Raw genomic sequence first — 25,585 nt, 5'->3', positions numbered from 1 at the left:
CTCTCCCCGTTTCTAGCTTCAGAAAAATATTCAATACAAAAAAAAAAAAAAGTACAGGTCCAATATTAAAAGGGGCATTTGATATCTAGCTGTAGCAAATCTGAGCCATGGTTTAAAGACCATCTTCTTCCTTTTTTCAAGCATACCATATTTCCAAACAAGACATTCAAGAACAATTAAAGCTAACAAGATCCATTTTTAATTCAATGCAAGCATTTTATGAAGTGTGTTTTTAACTTATTGATATGAAGTGTGGCTTGTTTCTGAACTCATGATTTGAAACTCAGGAAGTGTCTCAGAGAGGCCTTGCCAATACTCCTGATGGCAGGTTTCTAATGGACTACGGCCAGTCACAGCTGCCTCACTCTTGAACTAGGTTTCAACCCCAACCCCCAACTGGGGCTATGGGCTTCCACCATCCACCAGCTGGTGGACATCGATTTCTGAGGTTCCTAGGCTTTGGTCACCTACTGCTGCTAATGCCCCAAGGTAGACCTGGCAGCCACCCCTCCTATCCTTGTCCTTGCTTCTCCCCATACCAGAGCAGGGGGGAGGGGATCAGAGTGAAGGGCAGAGTGCAAAAGTGCTCAGCGGACCCTTCCAGTTCACTCACACACCTATGCTCATTCACCAACATTTACCGACCACCCACAGTGTGCCAGGCTAGAAAGAGTCTGCAGTGGGAGGAAAGGAGAAGGAGCCAGGCTTCTGCCCTGTAGATGTCAGAAGGTTGGGAACCCACCTGGCTTCTCCTTCTGAGGGTCTCCCTATGCAACCCTGGGCTAGCCCTTTCCCATCTCTAGCCTCAGTTTCCCATTATGGACCCACGGAGATCCCCACTGAAGACCCAGGCTCTCCAAGTTTTCTTCCAGCTCCAAGTCAGACTGCCTTAGCCCCAACCTAGCTACTCTCTGCTGTTCCCGCCTGCCATTGGGCTCACCTTCCTTATTCCTGGTGCCTCTGAGGCCCAGGACAAGAGACCTGTGTCCCCCTAACAGCTCCCAAGCACGTCCAGGACACTGTGCTCATCTCTGCAGGAAACAACACAACAGAGCCCCCAACCCAGAGCTACTAAACAAATTCCTTACTCTCCCAGAGCTTCTATTTGCTGGTTTATAAAATCGGGAGACTAACAGTCATTTCCTCACAGGGTTGTTGTGAGGATTAATTGCTGTCAACAATGCGGAGAAGGCATCAAGCACAGTGCTGGACCCAGGATGTCACCATCATGAGCTCTTGAGCTGCATAGAGTGAGAACTAGATCGTGCTGTTGAGTGACAGCTCCACGTGCTGCCGGTCGAGCTCTGGCACCGGGCAGGCACCTGTGCCATGAAGGAATGCATGAATTCAGGAAGAGAGTCCAACACTGCCGCCCCACCCCCAGCTCATGTGTCCACCACCAGAGGTGAAATCAATAGAAAACTAAATTCCCTTCTCAGAAGAAGAAGGAAAACCCCCTTCTGAGCAGCAGATAGGATGGCCTTCTGAGTATGTATTTCACCACAGGGAAACGGAGTTTGGGGGTCTTCTAAGGCCACTTAAGAAGCCTGACTTTGGGGCTGGTATTAAACTTCCAAAGACTTAACTTGCTGAGGTTACAGCTAGCAAGGGTTGAATTCATCATGTGAAAAATCCAGGAAGTGCCTCAGAGCCTCAAACCTCATGGGTCTGGCCTAGCCTGGGCCTGGATCACATTTTAAGGGCCTTTCTTTGTCCCCTTTCCCTTTCTTTGCTGCCAGATTCTGTGTCTGCAGTTGCGTGCATCTCCCTCCTCCCCAGCCCCAAGGAGATAAGGTACCTGGGAGGGTGGTCAGGACTCAGAGGAACCAAAACCAGTGCTGCAGCCTCTAGTGTCATACAGGGCAGTCTGAGGTCAGTGGCTGGGGAAGCCAGAGGTCCCACCCAGCCTGGAGGAGGCCCAGGAGGAGCCAGAGACAGGTGCATGGTGGGCTGCAGAGGTGAGAATCCCCAGGCTGCTGGAATGAGGCCAAGGTCATCAGTGGGAAGTCCTGAAGCCAATGGCCCCTCCCACCCTGGCAAATGCTGCACACCCCCTTATTTCCTGCTATTAAAACCTGCAGAGGCCCTGGCCAGATGGCTCAGCGGTAGAGCATCAGCCTGACGTGCAGGAGTCCTGGGTTCGATTCCCGGCCAGGGCACACAGGAGAAGCGCCCATCTGCTTCTCCACCCCTCCCCCTCTCCTTCCTCTCTGTCTCTCTCTTCCCCTCCCGCAGCCAAGGCTCCATTGGAGCAAAGTTGGCCCGGGCACTGAGGATGGCTCCATGGCCTCTGCCTCAGGCGCTAGAATGGCCCTGGTTGCAACAGAGCTACGCCCCAGATGGGCAGAGAATCGCCCCCTGGTGGGCATGCCGGGTGGATCCCGGTCGGGCACATGCAGGAGTCTGTCTGACTGCTTCCCTGTTTCCAGCTTCAGAAAAATACAAAAAAAAAAAAAAAAATCCTGCAGAAAACAGGGACTTCCAAGCTCCTATTATTCACACCTTAAGAAAGAATAAATTGAGGAAATGTGACTGTAATGTTGGGTGAATACCAGAGAATGGAATTGATATATGGACTAGCCTCTTAAATTTTTTTTTTTGGGGGGGGGCTGTCTCGATGTGTATCCTTAGTGTCTCTGAGTCTCTGCAAAATTGTACTCCAGCAATTCCTTGCAGGAACATTTCCCCAAGGACTAGTGACAGGCAATGGGTTTAAGAACCCAGCACTATACCTGCGCAAAGTGGGTCTTCTCGAGTCTGTGGCCGACCACCAGAGGGCGCTGCAGCCCGACGCAGGCAGTGGTTTCTCATCACCGCCCCTCTCCCTCAACCCCCAGGGTGCCTCCGGGATCAGATTCTGCCAAACACAAAATTTGGGCAGTAACTTCGCCTTCCGGGCTGTGGTCTGCTCAAAGCAGGATTTCCTGGCTTCACTGGGAATGCAGATTCCCAGATCTCACTCAACTGGCTCCCAATTCAGTTGCAGGTTGGACCTTCCCGGGAGCTTTAAAAATACGGATGCCTGGGCCCCCTCCAGAGACCATCATTTTATTAGACCTGGGCAGCCTAGGCAGTGGGTTCCAGGGTACAGTCAGGACTGAGCCACGCCGGTTAGAACCTGGCACAGTGGACGTGTCTGTGTTACTCGGCCCAGCACACATTTCAGTTGTGGTGTTGTTCTCACCAGCCCTGTGGGGGGGCCACGCTCACTGCTCTAGTTGACAGGTGGGATGGAGCAGCCTGCCTGCGTCCAGACCCCCAAACCCCAGTAAATGTGTGGCTCTGAGCCAAGCCACGAGAAGTATTTCCTGAGACAGCCAAGTCAGGCTTGGTACCTACCCAACTCTGGGAACAGGCCTGGAGCCCCACAGCCTCCCCAGCAGTTTGTCTGGGTCTCCTACAGCTGCTTTCCCACCCCAGGCTGCTTGAAGTGGGCCCCTCAGGTCCCTGGCTCTGTCCCTTCCTGGGCTTTGCCCGGCACTGCATGGCACCCAGCTGCAGTTCACAAGGGGCTCCCAGAGCCAGGCGCTCCACAAGGAAGCAGGGAGTACTGACCCCATTTTATAGACGAGGAAACACGCCCAGTGAAGAAATTCATGGAGGAGCCACAGTGTGTGGGTGGCAGAATGGAATACAACCCCCAGGCCCCTGATTCCGGGCACCATGTTCTTCCCATCATCTTCCACTACCTCTGGCTGATATACGACTTATTCCCCCATTTCTCCTGGGAGAAAACTGGGGCTCTGGGTGCAAAGCTCTGCTTTAAAGCTGCAAGGAAGGTGGTTGGAGGCTCTGAATTTAAAAACCCTCAGATTTTTGTTCTAAACTCACTTTGTACCGCCCCAGTGGGGTGAGGGTGAGGCCTGTTGAGTGTTGCAGCCCAGGAAGGGGACAGGGCTCCCAGGCACCTCCTCTGGGTTCCCACAGCCCCAGCACAGCCCATGCCACGCTGTCTTCCCCAGGGTCTGCACTGCTCTGCGCACCACAGGGACTCTTCCCCAGGGTCTACACTGCTCTGCGCACCACAGGGACTCTTCCCCAGGGTCTGCACTGCTCTGCGCACCACAGGGACTCTTCCCCCACAGGGACTCTTCCCCAGGGTCTGCACTGCTCTGCGCACCACAGGGACTCTTCCCCAGGGTCTGCACTGCTCTGCGCACCACAGGGACTCTTCCCCCACAGGCACTCTTCCCCAGGGTCTGCACTGCTCTGCGCACCACAGGGACTCTTCCCCCACAGGGACTCTTCCCCAGGGTCTGCACTGCTCTGCGCACCACAGGGACTCTTCCCCAGGGTCTGCACTGCTCTGCGCACCACAGGCACTCTTCCCCCACAGGCACTCTTCCCCAGGGTCTGCACTGCTCTGCGCACCACAGGGACTCTTCCCCCACAGGGACTCTTCCCCCACAGGGACTCTTCCCCAGGGTCTGTACTGCTCTGCGCACCACAGGGACTCTTCCCCAGGGTCTGCACTGCTCTGCACACCACAGGGACTCTTCCCCCACAGGGACTCTTCCCCAGGGTCTGTACTGCTCTGCGCACCACAGGGACTCTTCCCCAGGGTCTGTACTGCTCTGCGCACCACAGGGACTCTTCCCCCACAGGGACTCTTCCCCAGGGTCTGTACTGCTCTGCGCACCACAGGGACTCTTCCCCCACAGGGACTCTTCCCCAGGGTCTGCACTGCTCTGCGCACCACAGGGACTCTTCCCCAGGGTCTGCACTGCTCTGCGCACCACAGGGACTCTTCCCCAGGGTCTGCACTGCTCTGCGCACCACAGGGACTCTTCCCCCACAGGCACTCTTCCCCAGGGTCTGCACTGCTCTGCGCACCACAGGGACTCTTCCCCAGGGTCTGCACTGCTCTGCGCACCACAGGGACTCTTCCCCCACAGGGACTCTTCCCCAGGGTCTGCACTGCTCTGCGCACCACAGGGACTCTTCCCCCACAGGGACTCTTCCCCAGGGTCTGTATTGCTCTGCGCACCACAGGCACTCTTCCCCCACAGGGACTCTTCCCCAGGGTCTGCACTGCTCTGCGCACCACAGGGACTCTTCCCCCGCAGGGACTCTTCCCCAGGGTCTGCACTGCTCTGCGCACCACAGGCACTCTTCCCCCACAGGGACTCTTCCCCAGGGTCTGCACTGCTCTGCGCACCACAGGCACTCTTCCCCCACAGGGACTCTTCCCCAGGGTCTGCACTGCTCTGCGCACCACAGGGACTCTTCCCCAGGGTCTGCACTGCTCTGCGCACCACAGGGACTCTTCCCCCACAGGCACTCTTCCCCAGGGTCTGCACTGCTCTGCGCACCACAGGCACTCTTCCCCAGGGTCTGCACTGCTCTGCGCACCACAGGGACTCACAAGTGTTTCCTGAGAGGATGGTGGGTGGAGAGGGGTGGAGGACATTTGGTCTCTGGGTAGAGTTCGGCTCCTTCATCCCCACAGTCCCCTCCCCTGGCATGCACCAGCCCACCTCATCTTATTCCTCTTCAGCTACGGAAACTTGTACCTCAGCCCAGAAAAGTAAACTTGCTGGAAAGCAGCTGCTTGGCCGCCAGGCCAGCCAATGAGGTGCAGGGGGCGCCTCACCCACCTCTAAGGACAAAGGGCAGAGGGCTGGACCAGAGGAGCTGGAAGGCCGGCCTGGTCTCAAGGCCCCAGAGGCGGAACGAGGGAGCAGAAGGGAGAGAGGTGGAGAGGAGAGGAAGAACTAGGAAGCGGGAGAGGGGAGACATTGAGGTGGTGGGAGAGATCTGCATGGGTCAGGGGATACTGGAGCGTGGCTCTTAACCTGGACTCAGCCACTTGGTATTTTCTCACCTTCTTCTCCTACCCTGTTCCCCTCCCCTTCTCCAGGTAGGCAAGGGCTCCTGAATAGATTCTAGAACCCAGACACAGGCTCTTCTGTGGCAGGGACAGGGATAAAGAGTAATGAGATGGGAGTTACATCTAGCCTCACCTTGCCTTGTTCTGATTTTACAGATGAGGAAACGGGCTTAAAATGATGAGGTGACATGCCCAAGTCTTTTGGCCACTGCAGTTGGAGTCCAGACCTGCCTGAAGCCTGAGCTGTATGAGTCAGCCTCTAGGCCTCTGCTCACGCCTTCCAGCCAGGCCTTCACCTTTCTGCTTTTCTAGACAGGCCCCTCACTTTCCTGACACAGACTGTCTGAAGCTGGAACCACTTCTTCCCATGACATCCGGGGCTCTGTAAGCCACCCAGAAAAGCCCAGGGCCCTAGAGCCAGAAGTCCATAAAAATAAACTATTTGCATAACAGCACAGGGGTCTGCGCCTGCAGCTAACGGCTCAGTTAGCTTCCAGGATACAGCTGCCGACTGGGAGCAGCTACCAGCTTCCTGGGACAAACGTGTCCCGACAACCACGTTAGTACCATCTGGTGTTTATTTAGACACACAAATAAAAGCTGGTGGTTCAAACAGCTTGTGTTCCTTTTTTTTTCTTTTCATATATTTTTTCTTTTCTTTTTTTTTTTAAAAAAAGATCAACACATTACTAGTCCCCCATGTTTTTTTTCTACTGAGCAATATATACAGCCTGTTTTATATATATATATGTGTGTCTGTGTATACATATATATATATATGCATATATAATACATTTTTTTCAATAGATAACTACATTCAAGTAATGCAACACAGGATTTACAGTTTTCCTCTGAGGGCAGAGGAACAGCAAATTCACACTCAGTTCACAGAGGAAGTAAGTACCATTAAGAGCCCAGCCAACAGGAGCCGAGGCCTCTCCTGGGGCTGGGGGTGGGGTGGGCAGCAGCAGAAGTCACCAGTCACACTGCTGCTTATCGTGGGGGCAGCAGGTGCTGATGGGGGGGCTAGCCTGCTCTGCCCGAGCTGGGAGGCAGCCCATGCTGGCTGACCCAGGTTCCTCAGCTGGGATGGGCTGACAACCTCACTCGTCTAGGAGCCTCTCGAATTTGGGATTCATGAAGGAGAAACCAGCGAATGCTGTCTGGTCCATGGAGTCGATGAGGTTCTTGTCGCTGTAGGAGAGGCGCGCCTTCTCACTCAGAAACTCCTGGTCGAAGTTGCTGTAGTCTCCAGGGGACTTCTGTGGGTACAGGGCAGGGGTGGGTGAGCGGGACCCGAGAGGCAGCCTCCCGAAGGTTCCCAAACACCTCAGAATCCCTGTCGGGCTGGGCCAGGCCAGAGCTGCCCTAAGACCCACAGGCTGAGAGGAGCCCAGCCAGAGGGTGGACACTGTTTTCCACAGGGATGAGGGAAGCCAGCAGGGACCTGGGCCTGGGTGAGGGAAGGGGCGTGCCTCCTGAGCAGAGTTCTGGCAAACTACAGCCAATGGGCCAAACCCCACCCACCACCTGTTTGTATAAGTCCCACAAGCTAATAGTGGCTTTTATATTTTTTCAATATTTAGGAAAAAACCGAAAGCAGAATACTTCATGACATGAAAGTTAAATGAAATTCATATTTCAGCATCCATAAGTAAAGTTCTATTCGTACATGAGCACACCCACTCATTGACATATCATCTATGGCTACTTTGAGATGGGCTGGCCAGCAAGACCTAACTATTTATTTACTATCGGGCTGTTCCCAGGAACAGCATGCCAGCTCTGCTTCTGAGGATATGAGAAATGGTAACAGATCTCAAGCTGGTGGCCCTCCACTCCAGCCCAACGGAGCTGGCAAGTTACATCACTTCGACTAACGGGTTTTAATGGCATTTGAGCCAATACTTTTAAATTGGGCATTCTAACATAAAAACCCAGACTTCTGGCTTATTTAGAAAAGAGGCAGAGCAGAGCAGCCTTGGGCCCACTTCCTGGCCTGTTCCCCCAGTGCTGACGCCCCCTTGGGGCACTTGCCAGGAACCCCCACTTCCCAGATGGGCTGCCGATCAGCACTTCCACCTTGTGTTTCTTAGTGCAGAGAAACCAGCCTGTCCCTCTCTCTATCACGAGCGACACTGAGAGCAGGCTGTATGATCTTCCTGCAGCTGGCCAGGGAGTGATGTGCCCAGCCCAGGAGGCATCAAGTTTGATGTCTCTGAAGTAGGAACAGTGCTCTGCAACCTCCAGGCACAATGGTGGGGCACATCACATCACACAGGCCGCCCAGTGGGACAGCGTGTTCTGATGGAGGAGGGGAAGCAGAGGACAGAAAAGGAGTGGGAAGAAGAAACTGATCAGAGAAGGGCCATAAACTCCAACCGCTAAGGTGTTTGGGGTGCTTGGAATTCTGGCCCCAACCTACCGCTGCTCTCCTGCTGGCTCCTGGGTGCCCTGTGGATTCTGGGCCTTCATAGGAACCATTCCTCTTCTACCTGGAACACACCCCAGCTGCCCCCAGCCCTGCCCACATCCCACTTCCTCTCAGACACACCCGGTTCTATGCATTCTGGGCTCCTGCTGACAGACCCGCCTGATGACAACTGATCATGTGTGGCCTTGTGACAGCTCTTGGACTGTTGTATTATATGATGAATGACTATCTGTGTTCAAATTTTTTTTTTTTTTTTACAGAGACAGGAGAGAGTCAGAGAGAGGGATAGATAGGAACAGACAGACAGGAACAGAGAGAGATGAGAAGCATCAATCATCAGTTTTTCGTTGCGACACCCTAGTTGTTCATTGATTGTTTTCTCATCTGTGCCTTGACCATGGGCCTTCAGCAGACCGAGTGACCCCTTGCTCAAGCCAGCGACTTTGGGTCTAAGCTGGTGAGCTTTTGCTCAAACCAGATGAGCCCGCACTCAAGCTGGCGACCTCGGAGTCTTGAACCTGGGTCCTCTGCATCCCAGTCTGACACTCTATCCACTGCACCACTGCCTGGTCAGGCTGTGTTCAAATTTCTTATCTTTGTCAAGCTGGGGCTCCTCCAGCTCTGGGACGGGACCTCCCACTTTGCTGAGCAGCTCAGCACAGAGCCCTGCACCCAGCAGGCACTCAGCACTTCCAGTTTTACTGGAAAATGGATTGGATGGATGGAAGGAGTGAGGCCTTAACTCTGATTCCCAAAGCACCGTTCCCGGAATCCCAGTGTTTGCTGAACGACTGAGTGAGCAGAGAGGTGAGAAAATCAGGGAAGAGGCTGTGACTGAAGGTGCCAGGGAGGTCTGGAAAGCAGGTTTGCTGGAAGAAGGGAGAGGAGAAAGCATGTACATGACGTGGGAGAGGAGGTGCCTATCCCAAAGGCAGCAGGGGCGACAACGAGTGGGCAGACCCTCCTGAAGTTGGACTACATACCACTTTGGGCTTGAAGGGCGGCTCTACCCGACGTTTCTCCAGCTGGGCCCAGTTGATGGTCTTGAAGAAGGGGTGGATTCTGATGCTCCCCGTCACTCCCAACCTCTTGTTTGGGTCCCTTTCAAGCAGCTACAACCCAGCAGGAGCCCCAGTTAGCACACAAGGGCTGCAGGAAATTGGAGCCTCAGCAACCTCGCAAGCAGACCCAGGGTGCTCAGGCAGGCCTGGCCCGGTCCAGCCCAGTGGTGCAGCCCAGGGCTGCTGGGGCTGAGGGGGTCTTCTCTGGCCCACTGTGCTCCCAGGTCCCCTAGAGACAACAGGCTGTGGACGAGGGCTGCTAGGATTCTTGGTAAAAGCAGTAGCTGTTTAGTGAGTGTTTGCTGTCTGCCTGGCATAGACCTGAGCCTCATACATCTATGTTTTCTTCCCAACAACTCAGGTTTTTCCATAGCTCCGTTTTGCAGATAAGGAGACAGACTCAGTGTTCAACCTCAAGTCTGTCTGTCTCCTGATCTAGGCTTGTAAGCACCATGCCAGGCCGATTCAATGCAGGGTACTCAGACAGGAGTTTCTGCAAACATGGCGAGAGAGCAACACCCTCAACATGTTAGGATGGGGGCATCAGTGAGGCTGCCATTCCAGAGGCTCCTGGCATTTCGTCACCCCACACGTACCAGTTCCTGCCCCTGGCCAGCCTTACCCAGAGCCTCTCACCTTCTCCAGGATGTCCTTGGACTCCTTGGTGATCCAGCGGGGATAATGTGGTGTGTCCACACGGATGGACTCGAAGAGTTCGTCCTCATCGTCACCATGGAAGGGGGACTGACCAATGAGCATCTCGTAGAGAAGGACTCCGAAGGACCACCAGTCCACAGAGAACGAGTACTTCAGGCCCTGCAGGATCTGGGGCAGGAGAAGGCACTGGAGCTGAGAGGGGCCCCGGAGCACAAGCCCTGGCCAGGCCTCCTCACCCTCCTGGCTCAGTGCAGACATCTCTGTCTTGGGGAAGCCTTCCCGGCTGCACCCTATTGAGACAAGGTGTCTGACTGGGTTGGCGGCTGGGCGGAAGCCAGCTCACCTCAGGGGCGATATAATCAGGGGTGCCGCAGAAGGTGCTGGCCTGCTTCTCCCCGAATATGTTCTCTTTGCACATCCCAAAGTCGGCAATCTTGATGTGGCCATGCTGGTCCAGCATCACATTGTCCAGCTTGAGATCCCTGCGGGGCAAGGAGAGGAGAGGGGGTCATCAGGAACCAACTCTGCTCCTGTCCCCAGTCTCCCACTTCAGTCCTGGAAGCCTGGAACTCTTCCCCAGGGGACAAGGAAAGGAGGAGGAGAAAAGGAAGCAAAAGTGAAAGAGGTAGCAGAACGGCGCTTCCCACAGCCACCTACTGTGTGCCATGCTGGATACATGCCGTCTACTTTCCTGAGCCCAAAGTGAGGCTCAGAGAGGGGATGCCATTTGCCTAGGAATACCCAGCTGGTAAGCAGTAAAAGTGGACCTGGGTTCAGGTTTGTGTGACTCCACAAGTGCAGGGACCACATCTGTTTTTATGTAGTTCGCTATTTGAATAGATAATTTATGTACATGGTAACAAGGACTAGAAAAGGACAAGCAGCACAAACGAAGTCCACCTCCTACTAACCTCGACGGCCAGGCCCTCCTTAGACTGATTCTAGGTTTGGGCAAGCACATTACAATATGCACCTACTCACCTTTAAAAATATGAGCTTTAATATTCATATTGGCATCATCCCACAACAGGACATAGAGCGTGGCCTCAGCCTTTTTGATGAATGCACAGTAATCTACTGTCAGATGGGACCATCATTTACTGGGTGGGAGTTTATGGAACCAGTTCCTATTGGTGGAAGCTTAGAGTGCTCAGATGGGGCTTCAGGGTGAGACTGAGCTGAGTAAGGGAGTCACGCTCCGCCAGTGGCGCCCAGTATGGGCAGTAAGTGTCCAGACCCTGGAGCTATGCCAGCCTCAGCTGAGGGGCCACCAGGAATTCTAGCAATGGAGTAGGAAGTTTAGGCAAATACCCAAGTAAACACTGACTCCAAGTGGAGACAGGGCCATAGCTGGCTCGAGCTCCACTCAGAGTAATTCAGAGGACAGGATGGGGTTGGAGTTTCCCTTCCCAAAAGCCCCCCAAACCCCATCTCCCCACCACCTTGTACCTGTAAATGATCCCTTTGCTGTGTAGAAACTGCAGTCCACAGACTATCTCAGCAGCATAAAACCTGGATTTGAGAGAAAGAGAGACAAAGTGTTCTGGAATTTCTGCCAACCAGCCCTTGTTTCTCCCTGGTCTCTCATCCCCACCTCCAGGGGCAGGAAATGCTGCAAATAACTCTATGGACAACCGGGGCCTGATAAAGCACATCTTGTATCTGGTAAGTAGGGACTAGCAACCAAGACAGAAAAGAAAATTATGAAGAAAAAGCTCCAAACAAGACAATTTTCTGTGATAAGAGAATATGCGTTTATACTGATATACATATGTATGTACACACATGCACACACACAGTTTGGGGGTACATGCTAGTCTGGGAGCCACACACCAGGGTTCTGTGTTGTGTAGGATCACCATGAATGAGGTTGCCCGGCTGAGGCCCAAAAAGGGGACAGGAGCTGACATGTCTGTGCTATGTGCCCATCCAGGGCTCACCCACCACCCAGCTTTCCCATACAGTGGGGCAGCCCCGCTACCCTCAATTTCTCCAATCCCAGCTCTAGCCCAGGTGACTTCTCCAGGGAGAGGAAAAAATGAACTGTGGGCAGACTGGTGGTCGGCTCTTCCCCCGACAGGGCCCTCACATACATGGCACGGTACAGCTCAAAGCGGCCTTTGTCCTGGATGTGGTACATCAGGTCTCCTCCGTTGAGGAACTCCATCACAAAGAACAGGTGATCCTGGGGTGGGAAAGGTGGTGAGCAGAGGCACAGACACAGGAGGGCCCCTGAAGCGGGAGACAACTGCCCTGGGGGACGTGAGTGCAGGGCACGTGACCCTCATGGTGTATGAGGAGGGGGACACAACTCTGCCTTCCGTGGTCTGAGACATGGCGTTGAGTGGGAGGCTGGGGGAGCCGTGGCCCCTGGGGCAGTGACAGTGGGAGGGTCCAACACCTTGGTCTGGAAGGTGCAGTAGAGGTGGGTGAGAAAGGGGTTCTCCCAGGCGAGCGCCAGCACCCGCTTCTCCACCATGGTACACTCCACATCATCGTCGATCAGAACCACATCCTTCTTGAGGGCCTTGATAGCGAAGAACTGCATTTTGCCCTTCAGTTCTGCAAGCAGCACCTGACGAGTGGGCAGAGATGCTGAGCAGGAGGGGCCCAGGCCAAAGTCCATGGCACCACAGCCCCCCCAACTAGGTCCCTTGAACTTCCCCAGGGCCGTGTGACCCCTCACCTTCCCGAAGCTGCCTTTGCCCAGGACCTTGTGGAAGATGAAGTTGTCAATGTTGCATGTGGTGCTACCTTCCCAGATTTTGCCGTACGTCCCACTGTCTGCTGGAGAGATGGCACTTTAGACTCAGGTCTCCATCTGCAGAGTCCCCTCCCCTGAGGCCAAGGGGTGGGCTGGGGTAAGAGGCCTCCAAGAATAAATGGTTCCCTTTCCCATGGTGGTACCTCCTCTCAGGTCTCACTTGACAAGAGAGAGGCCAGGCCCCATCCTGGGCCCTTGTGGAAAGGAGTAGCTTTACCTGTGGTTTCATCTCCAGAGATTCCTGGCTTCTTCTCAAAATTCTGGTAGATTCCAACAGGTTCCGCATTCTCTGTCTCTGACTTCCGGAAGGGTTTCTGGAGAAGGGGGTAGGGTGGTGGTTGAGGGGGCCAGACAGTTGGTCATACTGTGGTCAGAACTCCCAGTCCAGAAGGAAGACCCCAACAATGAATAAGTCCACCTCGATACCAAAGGAGGACAGCAGCAGCAAGGCCCAGGACCTCCCAGTGGTACACACACACACAGCACACATACCCACGCACACTCTTCCAGTGGCACAGGGATGCCTGGGTGGTCTGGAAGGCAATAATTACAAACAAACGTTTTGCAAATGGGACACCATCTTCCCAGCCACGTACTCGTTAGATTTTTGTGTTGCCCTCACTTGTGATTGAATCTAGAATTTCACCTTAAAGTTTTGAGGCATTTCTTAAGCCCCACCACACCCAACATATACAAAAAAACATATACAAAGACTTTTAGTTCCAAGTGCTTCAACCTTGTGGCCCCACCAGGTTCACTCTCAAGTACAGAACTGCTAGAATAACTAATTTCTAATGGGAATAAGCCCAATACCCTCTGCTGCCTAATTCTTGAACTAGATCTTCCAGAAGTGGGCTCTTGGGTATAAAGCACCCCACTGTGGTTCCCCAGGAATGGGTGTGGGCCGATTGCCCCAACCCCACTACCCGCAGTCCCAGGTTCCCATGGCACTGCCCACCTGGCTGACTTGGTTCAATGCCTCAGCCAAGAGCTTCTGGTTGATGCCGCAGAGGTTGGCGACCTTCTTCTGGCACTTATGATGCACGTTCATGCCACAGTCTGGGGAGAGGGAGAAGCAGGACCATCAGGGCCCTCACCCAGGCAGGACAGCCAGCAGGCCCAGAAAAGGGCAGGGGGGACAGCGGAAAGAACAGGAAAAAGGAGGGCTTTGGTGGGATCTGCTGTGTTCCCTGTCCTTAGAAGAAATGTATCTGAAGCCATCACGAGCTCTTCAAATCTTTCATTATTTAAAGGAGAAAAAGAAAAAGCAGAGGACATGAGGCCTAATTCTGACCCTTCAGAGAGTGTGTGGGACAACTGAGACAAGTCTCTTTTCCTGCTGGGGTCTTGTTTCTCCTGTTAGTGGAGCTGGGGCTGGGGAGGGGTGAGACGCATCTGGGAAGCACCTGCTCTTCTGCAGCAGTGACTCTCCAGGTCCTACTTGACTTTGGACCCCTATGTTACACTTGAGGATGCAGAGCTCAGAGGTGGGGCCTCTTATCCAGTAACCACACAGCAGGTAAATGGTAGAGCCCGTGGGGCCAGTGGGGAGGGGTCTCCAAGGCCTCCCCATGTGAAATCTCCCAGTGAGAGGGCAAAGGCATCATTGGTTAGGTGGGTTTCTGAGGCCCAGGTGGGCAGGCACAGCAGGGAGCCCTCCTGACTGCCACTTCCACCCAGCCCCAGAGCTTGGTGGCACACACCTTCACACTTTAACCCCTGCTTCACCAGCCCCCACAGCAGGCTGCCACAGTGGTCACAGAAGGTGGGGCTCATGTAGTTGTAAACCTTGAACCGGTGAGGCATGTCGATGTTGAACCGTTCTTTCTGGAACTGGGGTGGGGGGTCATAGGTCAAGGGTCACATGGCAGCTCCAGCCCCTTCCTTAACCCCTAGCTCTCCCCCAAATCCCATGCATGGCAAGATGCCAACAGGGCTCCACTGAGGACTAGGGAATCCAGACGTCCAAGGAAGGACCAAGAAAAACGGGGAGGAAGGGTGAGCCCCAGGGGGAAGGGGAAGGGAAAGCCCAAATCCCTCCCACGTAGCCAAGCCCCCAAGACCCCCGGGGCCCTGCCCTGGACCCAGCCTCACTATGGTGTCCCGGCTATTGGTCGCGGTGCCAGTGCATCGGCCGATGATCTTGTCGATGCATTTCTTGTGGATGGCAGCGTTGCATTCTTGAGGAGGCGCAGGCCCGGGGGGGATGGGAAGGTACCGGGAGGGGCAAAGGCTGTGAGCTGGCTGAGTCCAGGCCCCTACACAAAGCCACCGTTCTCCCAGTCGCCTACACCCTCACCCTCTAGAGGCCTCAGGCCCAGGGGTTAATTTTTTTCTCCTCCTGCCAGCCCTCAAAGGAGGGGCCTGGGAAGGATATGGAGCAGGGAAGACAGGCTGATCTTATGGATCTTAGATATTAGGAAAGGTTCAAGGAGTCCCGGTGGGCAGGGAGGGCACAGAAGTGAGGGCGTGGGGTATTGCAGTGAAAGAGGTAGAGGCAAAGGAGCCCCTTTTTCCCTCTTCTCTGTCCCAGGATAGCTAACAGCTCTTAAGCTCTCTCAGACACATGCACACACGGACAGATGCACCCTGACTCAAAAACATACAAATACATACAGACCGCATGTGCAATAATGACAAGGCTTCTCCCACAGAATGCCAGCCACACTTAAAATACAGCTTTACATATTTTACCCCACTTAATCTCCACAATAATCCTATTATACCTATTTTATGGATGAGAAACCTGAGGCACAGAGAGGTTAGGCCTAAGGCCTACAGCAGGGGTCGGGAAACTTTTTGGCCGAGAGAGCCATGAATGCCACATATATATATATATATATTTTTTACAGGGACAGAGAGAGAGAGTCAGAGAGAGGGATAGACAGGGACAGACAGTCTGGAACGGAGAGAGATGAGAAGCATCAATCATCAGTTTTTCGTTGCAACACCCTAGTTGTTCATTGATTGCTTTCTCATATGTGCCTTGACCGCGGGCCTTCAGCAGACCGAGTAACCCCTTCCTCGAGCCAGCAACCTTGGGTCTAAGCTGGTGAGCTTTTTGCTCAAGCCAGATGAGCCTGCACTCAAGCTGGCGACCTCAGGGTCTCGAACCTGGGTCCTCTGCATCCCAGTCAGACGCTCTATCCACTGCGCCACCGCCTGGTCAGGCAACGCCACATATTTTAAAATGTAATTCCGTGAGAGCCATACAATGACCCGTGTACGTTCGCATTATCCAATAAAAATTCGGTGTTGTCTTGGAGGACAGCTGTGATTGGCTCCAGCCACCCACAACCATGAACATGAGCAATAGGAAATGAATGAATTGTAATACATGAGAATGTTTTATATATATATATATATATATATTTGTACTTTTCTGAAGCCGGAAACGGGGAGAGACAGTCAGACAGACTCCCGCATGCGCCCAACCGGGATCCACCCGGCACGCCCACCAGGGGCAACGCTCTGCCTACCAGGGGGCAATGCTCTGCCCCTCCAGGGCGTCGCTCTGCCGAGACCAGAGCCACTCTAGCGCCTGGGGCAGAGGCCAAGGAGCCATCCCCAGCGCCCGGGCCATCTTTGCTCCAATGGAGCCTTGGCTGCAGGAGGGGAAGAGAGAGACAGAGAGGAAGGAGGGGGGGGGGGTGGAGAAGCAAATGGGCGCTTCTCCTATGTGCCCTGGCCGGGAATTGAACCCGGTTCCCCTGCACGCCAGGCCGAAGCTCTACCGCTGAGCCAACTGGCCAGGGCCAAATGTTTTATATTTTTAACATTTTTTATTTTTATTTTTAAAGATATGTCTGCGAGCCAGATGCAGCCATCAAAAGAGCCACATCTGGCTCATGAGCCATAGGTTCCCAACCCCTGGCCTACAGCTAGGAAGTGGTAGAGCTGGGATTTAAACCCAGGCAGCCTGGATCCAGAACTCATGCTCATAAGCGGAGAAAGGTGTGCTTATACGTGTGCACTCAGATGCGCACATGTCTAAGAGACGCACCCCCGTGGCCAGGGGTGTGCTGGTCAAGGTCTTACAGCCTATCTGGGGGAAAAGAGCTCTGATGTGCAATACTGGCTGACTTCTCTGCAGACACTCCCCTGTGACCTACTTCAGGTTACCAATGTGATGTCACTGAATGCAAAGAGTTGGGAAGAGATATGCAGAATTGGTTACACCAGCTGAAGCGAGCCAGCTCCAGCACTCACTGGACATAGCTAGCGTACTCACATGCATGCTGACATGGAAAGTCTCATGCGCACACACTCAGGCACGCAGAGTCTTTGTTCAGACACACAGTCCCAACACAGGGTCACAGGCTCTCCTACGAACACACCCAAGCACTGCCAAGCACCCATGAACACGTGTGCACATGTACAAACTGGACTGTAGGGACACTTACGCCTGCATTTGTAGCCTTGCTTGTTGAGACCCCTGAAAGGCAAATCCCCACGCAGGGTGAGTGGGGAAAGCGCTGAGTGTGGCTGGCCCTCCCTTCCCCCAGTTCCCAGCAGGCACAGCCAGCCCTCACCAAACAAAATCTCTGCACACAGAACAGAAGGTGGGCTGCCTAAAGAAGGTAGCAATAAACTCGTGGTTCTTGATGTAGTGGATTTTGGCCTGTTTGATGGCTCCACGGCGGTTCATCGTTGGGAACTTGGCCTCGTCTTCACCCCGCAGAGACTGCTTACAATCTAAGGACCATGGAGTGGAGAGGTCAGTCGCAACCAAAGGAGGGACAACACCCTGCAGTCCCTCCCAGGGTGGCCCTGGACAGAGGTTGGTGGGAGCTGCTTCTTTAAATCTTTATCCTGGTTCTGGCCTCTGAACTTACAGCTCTAGCCCAGGTAGGGCATGTCTTACCTCCGTCTTCCAGGAAATACTGCACAGACATTAACACCTTGGCCTGTGGTTGCAGGTCCAGCTGCAGGGGTGAGGGTAGAGTGTCAATGAGGGCAGGCCCAGGCCAAGCCAGATTCAGAACCAACCCCCATGGTTGGTCCCCCAAGGACAAGGGGGTCCTGGCAGCCCAGTAGGACACCTGTCTGCCTGGTGTGGGCAGGGACAGGCCCCGCCCCTGAGCCCCGCCCCCCACAACCCACTCAGGGGTATTATTACATTTAGGGAAGTGAAAGAATCCAGCCCACACCCAGCCTGGCCACATGGGAACAAAATGGGAAGGGAAAGTCCCCACCCTCAACACTGCTGCCCCCTTAACAAGGAGACTAGAATGGAGACCCGTCTCACCACATGCAGAGACAAAGGCGCATGCATACCAACACAGCCATGGTAGTGCTGTCTGTTAGGGGTTCTCATGTCTAGCCTCCTCACATAAAACTGGCTAGTTCTGAGGGCAGGACCCTCACCTCTCTAGGACCCAGTCCTGGTGACTCACATTGTCCCCGGGGTAACAGGCAGAGTGCTTAGCAAGTATCTCTGCCTGACTGGTCGAAGGTCAGTAGAGCCCTAAGTCAACTTTTTCCTTGGCCCCCACCTTCAGCCCTTACTGGAGGCTGACCAGTTCTTTTCCAGTGAGGACATCTTGGCTGTAGAAGATCCTATGTAGCCCTAAGGGGAGCAGGGGATGCTCTGCCAGTGCTGGCATCCTGTGGCCACAGAGGCCACACGGCCACATGTGTGTACAGAGTCCCGGTTCGGCAAGTGAGTGGCAGGCCATCAGCCTTCCCCTTCTCCCACACCCTTGCTGTTGAAGATCATCACTGCTGTTCCCTAATGCCTGCCTGGGCCTGGAATCTCTGCAGATTCCAAACAGACCTGGGAATAATGGATGCCTCTGAGAAGGGGGCCTGGTGCCTGGGGTTAGGACCAGACACACCCTTACATACAGTCTGAAATGTTTTACTATTTTCACATCCTGACTTTACAAAATTAAAAGGGAAAGAATAGTTGCAATAACAAGGATGACTGTTTTTAGCACCCACCCTGTGCCTGGTTCTACAATTAGCCCTTTACACCCAGCTTGCTCCTTACATCTTAATAACCAGCACCGAGGTAGGGTCTTTTAGCAGCTTCTTCTTTTTACAGATTTGGAAACAGGGCCAGAGAAGCCGGGGTTTGATATATTGCAGAGCTGGGGTTCAAACTCAGCTGTTCGGGTGCAAAGTTGCACCCTGCAGGCATGCTCACTCACTGTGAGCATGCACACACACACACACACACACACACGCATGACCGCAGCTCGCCTGCCCCTCACCCAGAACTCAGCCTTGCCGTTGTTCTTCTTGCAGCGCTCGGCCAGCACTGACACGCCCACGGTCACCTCAGACACTGGGTCCTCAGCTGCCCGCATCAGCACAATCTGGATGACACGACCCTCATAGATGTGGGCATCAAATGAGGACTTCCACTCAGGGTACATGGTGGGCTTCTTCTGCACCAGTGTCTTCCCGCGCTCTGCAATATGCACCAAGCTGGCCATATCAGGGGAGGGCCCCTCTGTCACTCCCTTCCCAGACTTCCCACAGCCTTCAGCTCTGACAGCATCTGCCTGGCTGTCTCCCTGCAGGCCTGCCATGGCTTCCCAGAGTCTTCAGGACTGAGTCCACTGCTCGGCCTGCACGACTGTGCTCTGCTCACCTCACCAGCCTCATCTCACTCACAACACACTCCAGAACACAGAACTGCTGGCAGCTCCTCTTGGGTGTCCTGCCAGGTCCTATCCCCAGGCCTTTGCTCCTGCTGTTCCCACTTCCTATGACCCTCTTCCTCCAGCCCTGCTTAGATGTGTCCCCTCATGCATTCCCCCTTCCCTGTGCATTCACTCAGTGAATGCATGCTGAGCACTCCCACATGCCAGCCACTGGACTAGAGGCAAGGAACATGGGCAAAAGAAAAGTTAAACTCAGTCTCAGGCAGAGACATGAGCCAATTCATGCCTCCAGTAAATGTTAAATCATAGCTATAATGAACTCGAAGTGGGCAAGGCCAGTGGTTCTAGACCACCCATGTCATTGGCCTGCCCAGCCTAAGGGGTGGGAAGACTTCGTGGAAGAAGCTCAGCTGAGACCTCCAGGATGAGCCAGCATTCACCAGGTGAGGGTAGAAGCAAGAAGAAACAGCCTGAGATGTTCACATCTTCCCAGAAGACATCCCCACCCCCAGCCTAAGACAATATCTTCTCTCAGCTTCCCTTTCACAGGACTCACTGTCTGGCTCCCTCGTCTGACTGTGAGCCCCACAAGGGCAGGGCCAGCTCAAGCCTGGAGCACAGCAATGTCCTCGGTGCCCAGCACAGGGCCTGGCACAGATGGACACATGGAAACTGTTGATGGAACGGCCAATAGGGAAGAGCCAGAAGCCCCGAGCCCCAGCTAGGGCTCCATGCAGCCAGTGCTGGAGGCCCCATAGGCACTCAGAGGCCTCTGTTGTCCTGCATCCCCAGCTGGACTGGACAGGGAGACGAGGATGAGGAAGAGCAGGATCCCTCAGAGGTTCTGGGGAACTAGGGGAACAAGGCCTGGCCCCTGCCATTGCCTCCCGCTGGGGGCTGGACTCACAGCCCCGCTGGCTGCTGCCACCTCTCCAGGGTCCAGCCTCCAGCCCTACCTGTGCTGAGTGCCTCCTTCATCTTCACAGCACAGAAGGGCTGGCTTGCTTCGTCTGCAGCCTCCAGGGAGCCCAGCTCGTAGGAGTTGAAGGCGATGCGCAGGAACGGGGCCATGTTGAGGCCTGTGGGGAGGTTGTGGAGAAAAAAGAAGGGGTAGGGCAGGCAGCAGGGCAGAGCCAGCCGGAGCAGCCCTGAGAGATGGTCAGGAATCTGCTCCCCCCAGTGCTCTCACAGCATTGGGTTTGGCCCACATGGTGCTTAAAATGCACTAATCCTAGTTGCCAATGTCAAAACTGAGAAGTTTTATGTGAGTCGAGACTTGTGGCATCCCTGGTTAAACTAGAAGATGGGATACCAGGCAAGAGCTGGGTGGCATGGCTCCCTTGGTCGGGTACCCCTGCCAGTTCACTCCAGATAGAGACCCCTTTCACGCCTCTCCAAAACCTCCCTGGACCGTGTGGGCATTTGAGTGTCTGACACTGCCCCTGCCCAGTTGTTCATCTGCAAAGTCATTCAACGCCTCCTTTCCTACCAAGATGAACACATCTACTACTATATGCCTGGTACACAGCACATACTGGCCAAGGTGTGAAGAAAAGTGACCCCCTCCTCCCCACACCCTTCTTGATTTTCACAATATTTTGCTCCTAAATACCCAGGTAGACAAGCCGGGTCAAGATAACTATCCCTACTTTACAAATGGGGAAACTGACTCTGAGGCCAAGGCAGAACCTAAAGCTAAAATTCCACTGATGAGCCACTCACTTCCTTCAGAGGCCAGGGCAGTGAAAGGACCCACCCACATCAGTGTCCCTGACACTTCTGAATAGGAGCCCCTTGGGGTCAGGGACCTCTTGCCTTCCTGGAAGGTTGCCTGCACTTCCTTTTTTCTTAATTTATTTTTGATTGATTGGTTGACTTGAGAAGAGATAGAGAGAGGTGCGGGGGAGAGGAAGGGAGAAAGAGAGAAAGAGAAACATCAATTTTGTTGTTCCACAAATTTATGCATCCATTGGTTCATTCTTGTATGTGCCCTGACTGGGGATTGAACTTGCAACCTTGGTATAGCAGGACAATGCTCTAACAAACTGAGCTACCTAGCTGGAGCCTGCCTGCACTTTCAAAAAATTATTTTCCAAATATAAAACTACTTTAATATTCAATGTAACACTGAATTTGCTTTTTAAACCACACAGGTTGGCCACACGCTACATCATTCCTCATGTTCCTCAAATCGAGGGTCACTAGAGAAGAGGGCCCTGAGGGTCTTTCAGGCTGTCATTCATAAGAGATGCTCACATGTGCCAGCCCATGCTTGTACACCTACTTGGACACTGGTTGCATGTCTAGGCCTCACAGAGGAGAGTGCTCCATAACCCTGGTTAAACGAACACTCACTCATGAATGTGCACACACATATGAACTTGTACTCTATCCAGAGCATTGCCAGGCAAGCAGGCCGGCAGAGGTGTGGGCTTGGACACACACTCCTACCCCCGCACATGTATGTGGACACATGTAGCAGCCACCCAGCCCAGGGACAGCTTCCTTGGCTCCCACAAGGCAGCCAGAGGAACAGTTGTGTCTGCTGAGAGCTCCCAGCCCAGATGAGCTCACAGGAAACACTGACCTCATCCTGCAGCCCAGCCCAGTGGCCTGGCCAGTCCTCTGAGGCCAGCAGCCAGAACAAAGGGGAGGGACTATGAGGGGTAGACACCACCATGTCCCCTGCCTGGGCCTGGCTCCTACTCAGAGGGACTGAGAGGGGTGTGCAAACTCACATCTGAGCCCAGCCAGGCCAGATGCCATGACCTCCTCATAGAAGGGAGAGAGAGCCAGCTGTGGGCTGCCGCTGGCTCCTCTCGGGGCCAGAGCATGCATGAATGTGCAAGTTGGTGTGTGTGAACAGGTATGTGACTGCACTGCTGTGGAGATGTGTGTACCTGTGAGGACGTGGAGTGGGTGGCACATGGTGGGCACTCAGGTAATGTTGAAGTGAGTGACCTGCACAGGCCTGGCTGAGAATGAGCATAGGAGTGAGCATAGGAGTGTCTCAAAGCCTCAGACAAAAAGAACACTGTGGGCCCTGGCCGGTTGGCTCAGTGGTAGAGCGTCGGCCTGGCGTGAGGGGGACCCGGGTTCGATTCCCGGCCAGGGCACATAGGAGAAGCGCCCATTTGCTTCTCCACAACCCCCCCCCCCCTTCCTCTCTGTCTCTCTCTTCCCCTCCCGCAGCCAAGGCTCCATTGGAGCAAAGATGGCCCGGGCGCTGGGGATGGCTCCTTGGCCTCTGCCCCAGGCGCTAGAGTGGCTCTGGTCGCTGCAGAGCCCCAGAGGGGCAGAGCATCACCCCCTGGTGGGCAGAGCATCGCCCCTGGTGGGTGTGCCGGGTGGATCCCGGTTGGGCGCATGCGGGAGTCTGTCTGACTGTCTCTCCCCGTTTCCAGCTTCAGAAAAATACAAAAAAAAAAAAAAAAAAAAAAAAAGAACACTGTGTCCCTTCTGCCACCTTGCCTGTCCAATGCATGAAGCACCCAAGTGAGCGCTCCCTGGGGGCCAAAATGATCAGCAGGGCTCCTGCACAGCGCATGCTTGCTATACACCTACATCCACACTCCTCAGGCTAGAGCCCAGCAGACATGGCTCAGCTTCCTGCTTCCCAGCAAGATAACCTCGAGACTCAGGTGGGGCAATGACAGACTTTCTGAGGGTCTCAGACGATGAAGGTTGAGTGGGAAAGTGGGCATGGACAAAAAGAGTAGTTGTGTTGCAAGGGGCTTGACTCCTGGGGAGAAGAGGTCAGGACAGCCCCCAGTGGCAAAATGATAGTTAAGCTGCCTGGTGGCAACACCCTAATACCAATGATGCCCTGGCTGTGGGACTCCACGCAGGGCACTTGGCTTCTCTGAATCTCGGTCAGCTCCCATCTTCCCTTTGAAGAATGGTCCCTTGGTGCAGGACTGTCACGATAAGAACTTGTGTAGGACAAGAGCCAACATCAGCCCCACAGGCCTCAGGGGGGGATCCCTTTAATGCTATCCCCCAATCTTGCTTGCAGCACCCTCTATCACCTGTGTACTTCCCTCCTCAGTTTAGGAAGTACACTTGCATCCCCCACTACCTCCACCCACCCACCAGCCTGAGAAGACAATTGAGCTCACTTCTCAGATAGGGCAACCAAGTCTCCAGCAACACAGAGCTGCCTCACCCTGAAGCAGCTAGTGTGCCAAACACCTGCTGGCAGCTCCTCCTCCCCACCCTCCCCTTGGGGCCCAGCCCAGATGGCCCACAGACCATGATTTCCCCTGCCACCAGGTGGCCCCACAGGAGCTGCCCATGGGGACCACCCAGGTTACATGGAAGAGGTGTGTGGGGGTGTCAGAGAAGCCCGGGAGGGTGAGGCAGAGCCCAGCCCTGCAGGCTGCCCTCAGGCCGCCCCTCCAGCTCTCCGCAGCCACACTCAGAGAAACTGCTGCTCACAGTTAGCTAGAAGCCACTGGGGGGAAACCACAACCACAACGGGCCACAGCCCCAAACTGTACCACCAGGCCACAGTGCCACAAAGAGGGAGACCTTCTGGGACTCTTTAGCAGTAACCCCAGGATTAGGACACTTAGCCCCAACTTCCTAGGACTAAAACTAGAGCATGGGCACTGCCAGGCTCTACCACCTCCTCTACCCCAATCATACTGCCCGGACCTCAGAAGGGAGAGAGAGTCCATGAGCCAGCATCTTCCATCACTTTGAGACTTGGACAGGTCCTGGGTCCCTGCACACCAAGTCCCCCACTGCACAGTGGAACCAGAAGACTCACCCACCTACCTTGCAGAGCGTCTGAGCACTGGTGGCAAGGCCAGGAGGTAAAGTAATGGCACAAAAGCAAGGTGTGCCAACTATTTATAGCCCCATGCAAATAGGCCCATTCTTACAGGCCCCAGAGGAAGACCACTGGCTCAGCCTCATCACTGCTCTGCAGGGCCATGGAAGTGGCAGGGGCCAGACCCTACACTAGGAGCCACCTGTGGGCTGCTAGTTTCTATTCTCCTACTTCTCCAGCCCACAGCAAAGGCAGCCCAATGAAACAGAAAGCACTGGACTTGGAGTCAAAGGGTCTGGGTATGATCTCAGAGTCTTCACTTATAAGAAGTATCCCTTTCTAAGGCCAACAATGGACTAGATTAGCCCTATAATGGCATTATCATGCTTTCTCTCTGTGCAGGTCCAGGAGATGGGTATTTTACTAATGAAAAAACAGGCTCAGAGAGGCTAAATGATTTGCCCAAGATTACAGAGTCAGTACTGTACTTCCCCATGTATAAGACGCACCTTAATTTTGGGGCCTGAAATTTGAAAAAAAAAGTATTACATAAAGTTATTGAACTCAAGTTTTATTCATCATAAAATTCATACAACTCCTCATCACTGTCAAAACTCCCATCCATTAGCTTGTCCTCATCTGTGTCTGATGTCGAATCACTGTCTTCAACAATGAGCACAAAAACAAGCATGAAAAAGCGGAAAATACAAGTAAAAAAAATCTACAACCACTGTATAAGATGCACCCAGTTTTTAGACCCCCAATTTTTTCTTTAAAAAGGTGTGTCTTATACATGGGGACATACGGTAAGTGGTAGAAGAAGGATTCGAATCCAGGTCTGCCAGATGTTTGGCCCACATTCTTCCCAGTGTGCCACATCAATAAAGGTGAAGGGAACTAGAGGGCAGAAGTAGAGAGATAAGTGTTGCAGGAGCGGCACGCCCATGCGGACAGAGAAAACAGGGAGGACACCAGGAGACAGGCACCCCGTGCTTGACCAGAGTCTGTCCCCCCTCCCCCTCCAGGCTGGTTCTCTCCTGTCCCAGCAGCGTGGGCTAGCCTCAAGTTCTCAGAACCTGGGGAAGGCTTGGCCGTACTGGATTCTAGCCTCAGGGATCAAGGCTGTCCGGCCCTGCTCCCCACCCTGCCCCAGGCCAGCAGCCCAGAGGGAAGGAGAGGTGGTGCTTGGCCAGGCCAGAGCAGGCACGAACCTCCTCGGGGTGATAGAAGCCTGCTTCCAGCCAGCAGGCAAGGCTGACGTCAAGCTGACTGCACTGATTGGAGCTCCCAGGACAGAGGACAAGTACGCATGTTGTACATCCACACATGTGCACGTGTGTGTTGAAGCAAAGGAGACGGGAAGGCGGACAAAGCCTGAGCGGCGGCACCGCCAGGAACAGAAATGCGTTTTCTACTTTTTCTACAACCATTTGTATGTTGTTTGGTAACAATTT

The 25,585-nt window shown here is 54.0% G+C and overlaps 1 protein-coding gene across 2 annotated transcripts in view; it reads right to left on the bottom strand.

Annotated features, from left to right (window-relative positions):
* Positions 1–6,390: 6,390 nt before the first annotated feature.
* The window catches only part of PRKCD (protein kinase C delta), a 31,278-nt gene continuing 12,083 nt past the window's right edge, over positions 6,391–25,585 (bottom strand). Inside the window, exons 2-18 of one of the 2 annotated variants that reach the window (XM_066350920.1) lie at positions 20,314–20,436; positions 18,962–19,161; positions 17,611–17,671; positions 17,279–17,441; positions 17,150–17,181; positions 14,841–14,926; positions 14,450–14,579; positions 13,705–13,805; positions 12,964–13,060; positions 12,669–12,769; positions 12,384–12,557; positions 12,076–12,167; positions 11,432–11,494; positions 10,326–10,464; positions 9,962–10,150; positions 9,248–9,376; positions 6,391–7,092 (exon numbers count right to left, since the gene is read on the bottom strand). In XM_066350920.1, the coding sequence (XP_066207017.1) occupies positions 6,934–7,092; positions 9,248–9,376; positions 9,962–10,150; positions 10,326–10,464; positions 11,432–11,494; positions 12,076–12,167; positions 12,384–12,557; positions 12,669–12,769; positions 12,964–13,060; positions 13,705–13,805; positions 14,450–14,579; positions 14,841–14,926; positions 17,150–17,181; positions 17,279–17,441; positions 17,611–17,671; positions 18,962–19,161; positions 20,314–20,428 (2,031 nt within the window). In that variant the 5' untranslated portion in view covers positions 20,429–20,436 and the 3' untranslated portion in view covers positions 6,391–6,933. The remainder of the gene's footprint in view (positions 7,093–9,247; positions 9,377–9,961; positions 10,151–10,325; positions 10,465–11,431; positions 11,495–12,075; positions 12,168–12,383; positions 12,558–12,668; positions 12,770–12,963; positions 13,061–13,704; positions 13,806–14,449; positions 14,580–14,840; positions 14,927–17,149; positions 17,182–17,278; positions 17,442–17,610; positions 17,672–18,961; positions 19,162–20,313; positions 20,437–25,585) is intronic. The other variant, XM_066350921.1, reaches the window with a different exon arrangement.

Source organism: Saccopteryx leptura, chromosome 10, assembly GCF_036850995.1.
Source record: "Saccopteryx leptura isolate mSacLep1 chromosome 10, mSacLep1_pri_phased_curated, whole genome shotgun sequence".
NCBI lineage: Eukaryota > Metazoa > Chordata > Mammalia > Chiroptera > Emballonuridae > Saccopteryx > Saccopteryx leptura.
The sequence above is the reverse complement of the archived record's forward strand: the minus strand, read 5'-3'. Positions and strand labels throughout refer to the sequence as shown.